We start from the raw sequence: 13,989 nt of genomic DNA, 5'->3' as shown, positions 1-13,989 counted from the left end.
TTTTATATTCAGTGGGCAGATACGTATACAAAAGGCTGTCTTTAAACTGCTCGGGAGAATATAAGAATAGGGAAAGCCCCTCTTTGTGAGAGACTGTCACTTACTGCATGTTGCACACAGTTGCTTTGCCATTCTTCTTTTGTAGCACCTTATCCCTTAACTCTAAGGGCCGCAGGGGAATTCATGCTGCAAAGCTGCTATGCAGCTTGCTCATACTTTTCCTGTCTTTCTTCTGCCAAACTGGAATGATTGCAAACAGTAGCAACAAGTTCCTCTGATAAAACCCTCCAGCTCCGGGCAAGCTGTTAAGTGCTGGTGCTGGCAGGATTTTTGCCTCAGATATAGCTGCTTGAGGCAACCATGGCACATCCAGCTTCTTGTGAGTATGTCAATGAGTATCCAAGTAGGTAGAGCCAAATAAAGTGAAATAAAACAAAAATCACCTCCCCTTCCCACCCGGTCTTTCACTAGGTTTTGTTGCAGCATTTTGACTGTGATATTTACACCTAGAAGCACCCACCTGAGACCATACAACTGCTAATGTGATGGAGACACAACCATGGGTAATGCCCAAGCCTCTCTCTGCTGTGCCTGGGCCAGGGAGGTAAGTAGGGCAGGGAAGATGTCAAGGGTTTCACTGTTTGTCTGAAAATAAAATTAAGGGCTGTGGTTGTAGTGCATACTTAGCATATCTAGAACAGCTTGTTTATCTCTGCTATTAAGATCAAGGGCAGGCAGGATGCAGTAGGAAGAAGTTTAGCATGTTCTGTCACATAAAATATGAGTCCTTGGATTTTAGGTATGTGTGCTGGGGAGCAGGGCATAACAAAGCTTGCTTTGGTTGGTCTAAATGAGGCTTGTTAACTTGGCTGGAGAGGCCAGAGCAGCATGGAGGTGCTGGCACATGCTGCTGCTTCATTAAAGGACTCATTGTAAGCAGTACAAGAGTAGTATTTGCAAACTGCTAAGAGACATCAAGAAAAATCAGAATTTGGCAGCACATTCAGCTGTTTCAACAGCAAAGTTAAATGCTCATATTAACTGAAATTAGCTTCAGCTGGTCTCGTTCCTGGGCAAGCTATCTGAAGTCTTTAATCTGTTAGTTATATAAGTGTTTTCTTCCAACCAACTGCTCCTTCCTGTTGCTGAAAGTCCTTTTTCCCAGGCCTATAAATGGGAGTTGTGGTGACAAAGACAATCAGACAAAACAGAATTAACTCCCCATTTTATGCACAGGGGAGAGTGATTTAGGTAAGTCTGGGACTTAACCCAGAGCTTCTAAACCTCAGCCTAATGTCTCATCACCAGATAAAGCCCCTCTTAATGGAGGAAAAATCACATTGCAGAGGCAGAGATACCCAGTACTTGGGAGCTGGAGATATTTAATCAGTTTATTGCAGAAACCCCCCCAAACACTGTGTGCTCTGAATATCTTGGTTCACTATGAAGCTCACTTTGTAGCTACCAAAGCTGGATCTGTAGGGTGGAGTAAAATTGCCACAGAGGCGTACGTGTTCTCATGATACGCTTGCTCAGGACATCCTGATTATAACCTCTGCACGGGTTATGAAAGAGGTGTGATCCTGACACCTGTCCCGATTGTAGGAGAGGGTCATGCTTCTGCTGGGTGGCAGGTAGCAGGTGAGCCGGATGTTGGTGTGACTAAAGGACACTGGAGATCTGGTCAGTTTCTGAAGCCCTCAGTTTGTTTTCTGTTTAATTCTCTATACCAGCTGTGCTTTTTGCACATTGCAGGCTGGTGTGTAAGGATGGTGAGGTAAAGGTAATGTGGCTGGTGGGATAGAGGATCATCTTCTGTTTCCTTAACACTTTGGTTTCTCCCTCAGCAGGTTAATATGGCAAAACTTTTAATAAAAATGGCCTAATGGACAAAATTTGTGATATCCGGCATCCCCATATGATGTACATTGAGGCAACTGGGTGCCAGTGAGGTGGCCACAGAGCATTGCACACCCTGGGCAGCTCTCAGGGCTACAGGAACATGATGTCTTGCTTGCGCTTCCACCTGCTCTGAGCCTTCAGGGACTGGGCTCAGTGGTCCTAGAGAAGGGCAGTGGCTCATGGAGAGTATTCAAAACAGCTTTATCTCTTCATCAGCTCACCGCCGCCGAAGCAGGACCTGCCCACTGTTCCCTGACAGGCAGCCTGCCCTTTCTGATAGAAGGTTTGGTGATGCAAGTCTTGCTACTGGGTACGACAGACACCCAGATAGCAGGTGACCACGTGTTGTGATGGTTGACAGTCCCCAGCCGTGGCCAGGATTGGTGCCGTGTGTTGCTTGAGGTGCTGGGCCCTCCTCTAGTGCAGTCAGCACTCTCATCCATAGGATACAGATCCACATCTGCTGAGCAGAAGCTGATTTTCCCTTTCCCACAAAATCAGTTCCATTTCACATCTCTTTCCTCACTCCTGATCTCTTCAGATAAGGCACCATCATCTCTCTACCCACCTCATCCTTGGTGTCCCATGGGCACAGGAGGTGGAAGGGAAAGATTATTTTAATCTGGAAGTGTTTTTGCCTCCATCCCTTGGGTTCTGCTTCTATTTTGGAGATCAAAGCTTTCAATCTTTGCCTCTTCTCAGTGCCAGCTCTTCCCCAGAAACAGCCCTTTTGCCCTCATTACAATACTTAACCAACTATGAGCATGCCTAGGGCTCTTTCTGTGAGTCTTTTTCCTAATTTCAACACAAATGTGTCACAAATGTGACATGTGACAGGACGGCTTTCTTCTTGAAGGATAATTCTGCTGTCAGCAAGCCCAAGCAGGCCGATCATACACTCAACTCAGCATTTCAAGATCTTCTAAAAGAGAACAGTATCCACTACAAAGGGAGCGAGAAACCCATCTTGTTTCACTACCTGCAGAACTAAATGTTGGAGTAAGCTTCTATTGTATCCGACTTTGCCCCAGACCTGTTATGCCCACATGCAGGTGTTTTTTAGAGCCTGTGCACAGCACCCCATGAGGTCGCGTTGCAGAGGAGACTGGTGGTGGTCACTGCCTTGGCACCTCATTCCCCAGCAGAAGCTGTTCAGCAGCAGGCATTGCTGTCATTCTCTCCACTCCAACAGGGAATAGAAGCATTTCTGAGATGCCAGGAGAGCCTGCTTGAAGAACATGTCATTTTTCACCTACGCATCGGCAGCACTCAGAATGTGTCATGGCCATCCTCATCTTCATGTCCAATATGGACCCATGGTGACAATGGCTGTGTGCAGGACAAACTCCTTGGGAATACAGTTGGAGCTGCTTATCCCCTGGCAAGTCTAACTGCATAGCTTCCTATTTTTATGATCCACCCAGCTTTTTAGTGGGTCATCTGCCAGTTTCTACCTATGACACTGATGCAGCTTCCTTTCCATATTATTCAGCTAGTTTGCACCAGCCCATTAAAATTACAGTCATCAAATGGAAAGTCTTAATTGCTCCATTCATTATCATCAGTGGTCATATCCGACAGTTAATTTATTTGCCTGGGAACTCCCCACAGGCTTCACAAGAGAGCTTTTAAACTAAATCAAGATTAACTGGTCTGACAGTCAGGAATGCCACCAACACAGGGGACCCCTTGCAATGACCCCAGATCACAGTACCATTTGTGCATTTACTGACCATGCATCTTCCTGCATTAGGACACAGAATATGCCAGAGCCAGCACTGATTTTAAGTTGGCAACTTCAGAGCAGGGACATGATGGCTCCACGGCGCCAGGGCATGACAATCTTTGAGGAACACGGAGGATGTCCATTTCACCCACAGCTGATTCTTAGTTACTCACATGAGGATGTCAGTAAAGAACAGTAAAAACATGACCTGTTTTATAGGACAGAGTAGAACATATCAGGAAAATGATGCGCTGTACAGTGTAGGGACACCTGAAGAAGATCTCCTTATGACTCATATTTCAGGGGGAGAACCCCTCCAGATTTCGCTCCTGGAATTACAAAGACCGTACAGCTGTATGCTGGTGCAGGTCAGCCCAGCCCACTCTTCTCAGCCTCATCAGCACCACCCAGAGAAAGCAAAGGGACTTGGGGTGGAGAGGGAGAAATGCAGTCTCTTCAGACCACATTAAATCTTATTCCTTCTTGTAGTGAAAAGGTTCTTCATGGAGAGACACCACCAAGTGCAACAATAAAATGGGATTTTCTCCTTTGAAAGCCTCCAGCCACTGCTGACGTCCCCAAAGGACGTGAGCAGGGCAACAATAAGAAAGGCACGTATATCAACTGATGTTAACGTTCTCAGAAATTCAAGTCAAATAGCAAGTCCCTCAGGAGTGGAAAGGAGTTGGCGCATTTGGTGCAGGGATCTTGCAAGCTCTGTGACCTCCACAGCTGAGGGAGATGTAGCATTTGGCCTTTGTTACTCACAGTAATCTGATATTAACATTTAACAGGTTTACCACTTCTTTCCCTTTAAAGCTAACCTGTTTCTCCAACACTTCAGTCAATCATGGGCAAGCCAGTACCACCAGATAAGAGTCCCTAGCATCATATATCAGCTTTTCTACATCTCCACTGCTGGTGAGTGTTGCATCACTTTATCACTGACTTCACAGCCCGAAGTTCGTCATCAGCGCAGCAACTTGGAATTTCAACAGCAAGACACACCATTCCTGTGCTGCTTGTCCTTCCCACACCCACATTCATTCTTTAATTCTCTGCCAAAAACACTTTGTGCAACACCTCAAATTTTTCCTTCAAAATGGAGAAGGAAAACTGACAAAGATGAAATGTTGCCTCTTTTACTGATGCAGGTCTAGGGCCGAACCCTACAGAAGTCCCTGGGGAACACCAGACCTTCCACAGCTCTTGTACAAACAGGTCACCCACCTGTCTCACTCTTCACTGGTTTGTATCCACAGCAGTATCTAGGCTGGGGATCAGCTGAGCTTTGAGCTGAGCTCATCAGCTAATTACAACAAGCACCTGTACCTCTACCAGGTATAAGGGAGGTGAGTCAGGAGGGGGCACATTCCTCTAGCTCAGTGCCTGCACTGCCACAGGATGGTGCTCTAGGACCATCTAGCTCATTCTCTTGGTTCTGAAGAAGACTTTTTATCACTTATATCTCAAAAAAAGGAAGGACCTATCCTATCTCACAGACTTCAGAAGTTCCCACACCACAGGTATGTAATTCCTATATCAAGAGCTGGAGTGAGAAATGGCTTCAGATGGTTTTAACCTGTGTGATATTATGGAGGACTGTGCTTTGCTGCTTTTATGTCTAACTGGAGTAATCTTGGGGTGGTCTAGCTCTTGTTTTTGTCTACCGGATGTTTCAGGAGTTCAAGGAGTTAAAGCTTGGCTTGTAGTGTCCTGTCTGATACTTGTGTTACAGACTACAGGAGGAAAGCCTGAGAGGCTTCTACCTTTTTTTGATCCCTTGTTGTATCAAAGCACTTCCCTAACATCTTGACGAACACCATCTTACCCTTCTGCTTGCTCTCCCTTGTCACCAACACCCAGCATTTTGAGTGCTGGCCAGCTGCTCGGTGCCAGGCTGTCAGCACTAAGTGTGCCCATTTTGAGGAGAGGAGGAGCTGTTCTCTGTGCTTCAGAAGAAAAGCAGCGTGGCCAGTTGCAAGAGAACAGCTGATGGTTTTATTGCTGCTGGAGGTCATGTAAAAACAGTGTCTGTGTAAGCTGGTGGCACCCAGAGGAGGGCAGAGCTGAGCTGCAACAGTCGGGCTGGGTGTTGGGATAGCTGGGATGCTCTCTGGAAATCCTGAGCCTTGTTTCTAGTGCAAGTGGCTGAAGTACAGATCCACATCCACCAGGTGACAGCTGTGAGCTCGGCAGGGAGATGCTCTAGTGTATATTACTGTCTGCAGCAAGCTGGCCTTTAAAAATAGTGAACAGCTGAATGCACTGAAATAAAGGCAGCTACAGTGCTTTGTAGGGTTAGCTGACACAAAGTGGGCACCAAGTATAAGATAAAAAGTCTGAAAGTAATAGTAAACTCTTAATGCCGTATCTGGAACAGTACTAAATGAAAGGCTTTGAGCTGCAGGTGCTGGCTGATTTGGGTCAGGTGCTGGCAATGATGAGAGATGAGCTGCAGCTGCTCACCTGGTGCTGGTCTGGGTCAAGGAATGCAGCTCCTGGGGGACGTGCAGGGAGCTGCTGTCTTGTGGAGGTCTCCTCTGATCCCTTCTGATGCAATGGATGGTTTGGTCCTGCATGGAAAGTGCTTCTTATCACATCAGGGCTGGAAGAGGAGCCTGCAGGTTTGCTCTCTTGTGAATTCTTGGTTCCTGTGTGCTAGAGGTGGCTCTGGATGCTTTACTTTTGATGTTGGAGGCAGAGTGCTTTTTATTATATGGGGGAAACTACTATGCTTTTGAATTGCACCAGAAATAAGAGACTAAAGAGCAAATTCCTAGCTCTGCAATGCTCCTAGTTGTCTTCAGCTTTTACCTGGTAGAGATGGTGCCACTATTCAGTAAATAACACTTCTGTCCTCCTCTTCGCAGCTTTTATCTTGCTTTTCCTGCTAGGTTTTGAACTGTAGGTATGTGGTAAGCCAAAGCTGACCAGAAGAGAGAAAAACTGACTGTCTAGGATCACTTAAACCTGTGTGTAGAAAAAGATATGGATCAAAAAACCATGAAGAGGGGAACAGAAAGGCTCCTTTGTTCATGTTGCTGCTGCAACATCGCTCTGCTGATGTGCTGCATTTGCAGGCCATGGTATTGCAGCCAGGAGAGGGAATGGGAGAGCGCTCCCCGTTTGGGTATCACCAAACAGCTTTTGTCTCCTTTGAATGTGACCACATTAGAGACATGCCCTTTGGCTACTTGGTGGAGAACAACTTTGTTACTCCTCTCCATTAGGCAGATCTGGAGCAGGCGTAAGTCCTCCTCCCTCTGCTGACTCCAGGGAAGTTGCACCACTTAGGAGAGGTTGTCTCTAATTTTTTTGTTCTCTTTTTTTTGGCTCCAAGACAATCTACCTGCTTCATTTTTTGGCTTCAAACCTTTTGTTCTTTTAAAAAATGCTTCCTTGCTGTGCAAATGTAACTGCGTTTTGGAGTCCTGTAGCATGCCTAAGTTAGCAAGTGACATGCCACTTAGGAGTTTCAATTCCAGCTTGTGTCACAACTGGTGGAAAAAAAAGAATCACTGCAAATCTAAAAATGTTTCTGCTATACCTTCTTCTGATACCAATGCATTCCTCTGTCTGTCTGCGGTACTGTGAGTCCATCATAGCCTGAGAGCTTTGTGCTCAGCGCTCGGCTGCCGTGCTGCGGAGCGTGTGCCTGCGCGGGTTTGCTTTGCTGCGGCTCCCGCGTGCTCCCCGGATCCGTTGGCCACACGTGGGAGCACAGGGAATTGCTGGGGTACAATTTACAAATGAGCAGGGAATGTTTTTGAGTAAATTTAATTGGGATTTATTGGTGGTTGGGGTCATAAAACCTCAATTTGTGAATAGCTGAATGTCCTACTGCATGCGGCAGTGTGGTCTGGGGGTTAGGGCACTGCCCCGACAGCTCCAGTGTTTGCTGGTGGTTTATGGCTTCACTGTGTTAGTCATCTCCCAGCTGTCTCAGCTTTTCTATACGTTGTTTCGAGAGCCACTGTGGGGAGCTGGGTGTTCGTTATCAACACAGGCGGAAGCAGAGCTTGACTTTCTGTACAGCCGGAGATTTTCATTACTGAGTCAAGTGCGAATAAGCATGGAGGAAGAAACTAAACAGAAAGCAGGTAGTTCAATGCAGTAGAGGATTTATTATGTGAGATTGGTTATATACCATAGAGAATAAAGTAATCAGACTATAAAGCAAGTGCCCTCTGGCTTACATTTGGTACATCAGAGGTACCAAATAGTACATGCTTCAAGTAGTACATGCTTCCACAGTGAGTTGCTTCACACAGCTGACCCTCTTGACTTGTGAAGTGGTGGAAAATGAGACTTGACTTTCGTTTGCTTGTCTTATTTCTCTTGGTTGCACACAGAACAAAGCACAAGATTACAACCCGGTTTCTTCTACAACATCTCCTACGGAACAAAGTCGAAAGCAGGAAGAAATGTGTGTTCTTAGCAATATCAGCGTGGATGAACCGGGTTTTTGTTGCGTCTGGGCTACCTGATACCGTTTGGGCAGTGCAGTGTTATGCATGTGAGTGATTATGCTCGTGGTAAAACTCACATATCCTTTACACTGGTCATCATGGAAAAGCTGTCTTCATGCAGTTGAGATCTGAGCCCACTATAGATGATAGGAAGCTGTAGGTATGAAGCTATGAGACCTCTAAACCTAATGCAGAGTGTATTGCGGAGAGGATTAAATAAGGGCTGGTTTGTAAAGCTGTTGAGTTGTTCGCAAGCCCCAGTGATTGCAGCAAGAGAAGACTTGCAGTTCTGAAAGTTGTACTGTGAACTCAGCTATGGACATGCACCTTGCTCTTCATCACCTGGTTGTTCTGTGGGCACCTCCCTGGAGCTCACTGTTGGCCGCAGTGGTAGTGGTAGCTATTGGACCACTGGTATGAATAAGGACATGAGCTGTGTCGGTACATGTGAGATGGCACACATACCTGAGGACATCCTGTAATGCCCGGCTGCCCACAGTGTGGCACGCAGAGATGTCCCCTGCCCTGCACATGTGGCTGAGGGAATGCCATGGTGCATGGAGCAGGAGACCTGTGGCTACAGGAGGAAGAGTGGTCTTCCACAATATGTGTCTGAACACACCGTGATGAACACGGTGTGGAGCACTTGGGGCTGCCCTGCGTGGTCTTCCTCACAGTGCACAGCTCGACACCTTTGGAAGCACAGGGTGTGCATGACACGTGCTTCACTGCACCAGGGTTCTGGCGTGGCGTGAGGACTGGTGTGGCGTGCTTCACTCCACATGGAATATAGCAACGCTGCTTGTATTGGTACCCGTGACAAGCCATTGTTCTGGGGTGGAGATGGACCTAAAAAGCAAAGTAGGGAAGACAGGTAAATCAATTCCCTGCAGATCATTGCTTGTATCTGACAAGTGGCCTTTCTGCTGTTTGAGTTTACTGCTCTGACTTTCAGCCATCATCTCTGCATTTACCATCTCTATCAAAGCTTCAGATGTTGTATGGAACAGGCAGCTGTTATCCTGAGGAGAAGGGGTGTTTCGGGCATGGCTGCAAAACGACCTGTGTGTTTCAACTAGTGAGGCAATGGCCTGTTGGGGATTACAGTTGAGGTTCTCATCTTTTGTGACAAGGGCTATCATTTATTTGCTTTCCACACACTTCAGTTGAAAACAGAATTGCTTTCTGCTGGCACCAGGTAAAGCAAAAGAAAGTATTGGCTGCCTTTATGCTAATTTAAATTGCAGAGCAGAGGATTGTTATCTTTGTAATTGGTGTGGTGATGTGGCAGAGCTGTATTTTAAAAAGCCTTATGTTCATTAAGGACAGAGCAACTTTTCAAAGCCTGGCTCAAGCTGCCAGTGTCACATATGAGTAGAAAGTCAAACATAGCTCGATGCAGCTGTGTAGCTGCTCTGCTGGTTCTGCTGTCTCTTGCTCTTTCTCTCCAGAGTTTGCTCCAGTAGGAGCTGGGGACCAAAGGGCTGCAGGAATCCCAGGAGGTGTCTGCTCGCATCTGCTCCTCAGCTGCCTGAACGAGCCCATGGGGCGCCCTGTGCTGCCAGGGCTGAACTGCTCCTGGCACGGAGACCCCTGGAGCGAGGGCGCAGGGTCACCCCAGCTGCTGGGGAGAGGCCGTGGGGCTTCAGAGCTGTCCCTGCCGTACCTGAAAGACATGAGCTGTCCATTCCAAAGATGTGATTGAGCGTGGAAAAATGCTGAGACCTTGGATTTCTTAATTAATATTTGAAATCTGACTGCCCATCAGCTTTGCTCAGCATTAGTAAAAGGCACTTGGGCGTCTGTAGTTTACAAGTTGGTGGCAGCTGCTTTTGCAGCTGTACAGGACTGTTGTAAGAACAAGCTCTCAAGGGTCAGATACAGCTACTGTAGGTCAGCATGATTTGTTCACAAAGATGTCCGCTGACACTTAACTGCAGACACAGGAGAAATGCCAGGCAGGAACCTGTTAGGATTTTCTTGCTATGTTTTGAAAGTAGGTAGGTAATATAATATCTTGTAAAGAAGAACCTCCCAAAAAGTGTGCATAAGAGTTTTTTACAGATAAAAATTAGCCTCTAGTATCATAGAAGTAATCTACATCAGTGTCTGTTCAGTTTGGTAAAGATCAGCTGCTAACAGAAATAGTTACTTGGACTATGAAAGTAAGTGGTGTCTAATACAGCAGACACCTAGAATTCAGGTTTTTTTCAAAGCAAATTAACGACACAGGTAACTAAATGGCCAAATCACATGGACACATCACATCCCAAATTGGGGGAGGTTCTGTAAATCTCAGGCACAATTTCAAAAGCTTTAAAAAAAATACTCAAAATCTTTTAAAAGCAACAAATCCCTTAATTTGCACTGTCATAGTATTTCTGCAGGATCTAGATTCATTTATGCTAGTTAGAAATAGAAATAGGCAAATTGCTTACCGAGCTCACAGCGGAGAGTAAGAACTGGATGGGAAGGCTGGAAATGTGTGTTTTTATAAGGTCTCTTAGACTGTGTGGAAAACTTGAGCCACTGTGTTTCAAATCTTAATTAGCTACAGGATAGAATTTGTTCATATGTAACGTTTTCATTGGCTGTAATTATTTTGCTTACTTGTGATGGTTGGTATATTGTTATCCCCCAATACCACGAAATGCACATCACACCCTGTGGGTTCTTTCCCATTTACATCTTTATAGGAGAAGTAAAAGCTGCCTTTTGTTCCATTGACCTCATTATTTACATAAAGAAATCTATCCCTCTCCTCTCAAAGCTGCTTTGAGCAGACTGACAAGCAGGAAGTAGCAGGGGGAGTGGTCAGTGATCAACCTTACTCCATTTTCTTCTTTGTTCACTTAAATGCAGGTGGGCAGTGGGGGCACTGAGGAATTCAGCTTTGCAAGGTGAGGATGGGAAAGATGTACCCAAAGCTTGGCACTCTTAAGCCTCTTTAAATGGGTAAATTAAGCTGACACGTGCACTGTTTTGCTGTGTTTCTTCCTCATGGATATATCCTTTAGCTAGTAGGTTTTGGCTACGGTTTACCAGCTGACTCATTGCTTTTATTTCCTTGTCTTCTTTGGTGGTGCTTGAGTAGGCAGTTGTAATATGCTTGTTAAAAAAAATAATCCATATGACAACACCAGTTGTGTAGAACATCAATGAGCTTTTATGATGTGCTTTGAAAATGCTTTCAGAAAGCATCGTCATGCCCACTGTCAGCGTTGTTATTTATGTTTGGATAAATGGACCTTGCAGTGACATTAACCTCAGGCAGACTGCAGCAGAGAAGGAAACAAATCCCAGTGGTGTGGACTCCTGACATTGGTTTGGAGGTTTTGAGTTACTTCAGGTTCTGAGTTTGAGTTACTTCAGGGCTAAATTGCTACCAATCTAAGCTGATGTAAAGACATACGTTGCAATTCACACATTTATCCTCAATTATAGAAAATCAGAGCAAATTTTCCAAAGGAATGACCAATGTCCTATGTCACCCTCAAACATTATCACACTATGAAGGTGAACCTCAGCATGCAATTTCAGTAGGAAAGCATCAAAGCCATTTCCCATTGTTAAGGAAAGCTTGATTGAGGTTTCTTTTCCACAGTAGCCTATAATGCAATGGGGTCTAGTCCTGCCCTTCAAAGCCATTTTGCTGCCACTCTGATATGTAAGAGGTTTTACCTGGGATTCATTCCTTGAAAGGTGGGAACTTTGTTCTGCAGCGTTACTCTAACTCCACCAAAGGAAGGTTTTTCCTTGCAAGAATGTGTTGCTGCTGAGAGAGGGGGAGAGCTTCAGCATAATAGAACAGCCCAGACATGTCCTTTCTGTTCCTACAGAAGTAACGAAATATCTTTGTTGTGAAGTTAAATGTAAATCGGGATGGATAAGTTGCTACTCTCCGCGGCCTGGCAGGCGTGTTTGCACAGCAAAAGCCGTCACCATCCTTGGCATCTGTTGCTGACTCTAGGGCTGTCGGAAACCCTCCTCCTCACGCTGCTGATTAACATGGATGATAACCCCACGCTGGCGGGTGTAACGCGTCAGCAATTGGGGTTCCAAAAGGCATCTTCCACTCATTGCTTTATATGTGCAATCTGCGTCGTTATTACTATAAAGGCTTTAGGTGCCCTTTTATTGAAGAAGCAACTCCCTGAAAAAACTGTCCGACAAGGTCTTACATAATCCACACCCTATTTATTGTGTTTTTGCCGTTCCCCTAATCAGGTAATTATTTGTAGCCTCACAGTATAGGACATTTAACTTTCTATAAAATATGACCTTATTTTTTCTTTTTTAATTGTTAAAGCTTATGTGTTTAAAGAAATGCTTCCTTAGTGTCTAATTGGAAGACCTGCACTGACTTCTTTGGATATATTGCTCTATAAAATTCAGGATTTCTGCCCTGTGACAGAGCTTTTTCCAGACTTTGTATTAGCCTGATTTCATCACAGAACCGGAACCCGACTACCCCCGGGCCAGGAACACAGCTCACCCCTCGCTTTTGCAACTCTTCAGGGCTGAGTAAAGTGCATTTTCTTGCAAGCAAAGGGCTGTTTACCACCTGTCCAGTGACAAGTCCGTTCATGGAGGACATAAAATATGCACCATATAAACATTTTGTCTTTCTCCGACATGCAAAGGTGGAGCATCCCCTCTAAATAAAGTTTTGAAATAGCAGAGGTGGGAAGACAGTACAGGTAATACAGGGTAGAAGGACAAACTAGTAATTACAAAGAGTGATTTATTGAAACAATTGACATTCCTTAACAAACTTAAGTCTTGAAAGAAATACATTTAGCAATTGATTAGGATGTTAGACACAGGTGATTCATGCCTTGGGCAATCTAGGGTTGAGTATAAAAGCACTCAGCATCAGACCTTGTATGATCATTTCTCTTGCCTTATTTCTCTTGTGAAGTAGGTAAGTTTAGTCTGAATTCCTCTTTCTAACAACGCCTTTGTTGTTTTAAGTCAGGTGGATAGTGTGTCAATATCCTTTAATATCAATATGAATGCTTCTTGATTAAAATTAATAAATTTGTGACTTCAGCTGTTGGCTTTAGTGAGTGCAGATCTGGAGGATGAGCTCAAATTTTTCATGAAAATTCATTGTCCGATGCTACTGAGTATAATACAATATTTATAGGTGTCTTCTGAGAACTGAGGTACAAAAGCCTACCTTTTCTCCTAGCCTGTTGATAGTCTTCTATTATAATGTTTGATCATGAAACTTATAAGAATTTGTGCTTTATTTTTATAATATTCTCTTGCAGTTCAGATTAACCATCCTTGAAAAATGGTGCACTCCTTAAGCCCATGCACTGACGGCAGTGCCTCCCCGTGCGGGGTGGCTGTGCCACGACCCATTGCTGACAGCTGCAACGAGCCCTGTGTTCGGCAGTGTCCTGACTCCAAGGTGGTGATTTACCCTCCACCGGTGGTTGTGACCTTCCCCGGACCCATCCTCAGCACCTTCCCGCAGCAGAGCGTCGTGACATCTGCAGGAGCCCCTGAAGTTGGAACCGGCTTTAGTGGTGCCCGTGCTCCTGGGGCCTCACGTGTTTATGGTGGTGCCAGATGGGGACTGGGATACCCAATTGGAAGCTGTGGACCATGCTAAATCTAGTGAGAGTTGCTACTGAGAGGGGAATGTCTGGAAGATAAGAAGGATGCAGCTATGTGTCTGAGCTCCAGGTTGCAGCATTCAGAAGTGCTGTGCATTTGAGGCTGCCATTAAATGCACCTGTAGATGCTCAGATCATCTGACAAATCCATTTACATTATTCTCTTGTTACTTTTCCTGACTTTATTCTTCCTAGTGCCTTTCCATCTAAGTGTTTGGCTCTTAGTGCTATGGACTATATTGCTAATTCCTTGGGTGTTTGT

The 13,989-nt window shown here is 45.3% G+C and overlaps 1 protein-coding gene across 1 annotated transcript; it reads left to right on the top strand.

Annotated features, from left to right (window-relative positions):
- Positions 1-13,399: 13,399 nt before the first annotated feature.
- Positions 13,400-13,723, top strand: LOC309450225 (uncharacterized protein; the record flags this gene model as incomplete). Its single annotated transcript, XM_082072957.1, has 1 exon — positions 13,400-13,723. The coding sequence occupies one exon, from the start codon at positions 13,400-13,402 to the stop codon at positions 13,721-13,723; it is 324 nt and encodes a 107-aa protein (XP_081929083.1).
- Positions 13,724-13,989: the final 266 nt, after the last annotated feature.

This window comes from Streptopelia decaocto (genome assembly GCF_964273445.1).
Source record: "Streptopelia decaocto genome assembly, chromosome: 26".
Classification (NCBI taxonomy): domain Eukaryota; kingdom Metazoa; phylum Chordata; class Aves; order Columbiformes; family Columbidae; genus Streptopelia; species Streptopelia decaocto.
The sequence above is the reverse complement of the archived record's forward strand: the minus strand, read 5'-3'. Positions and strand labels throughout refer to the sequence as shown.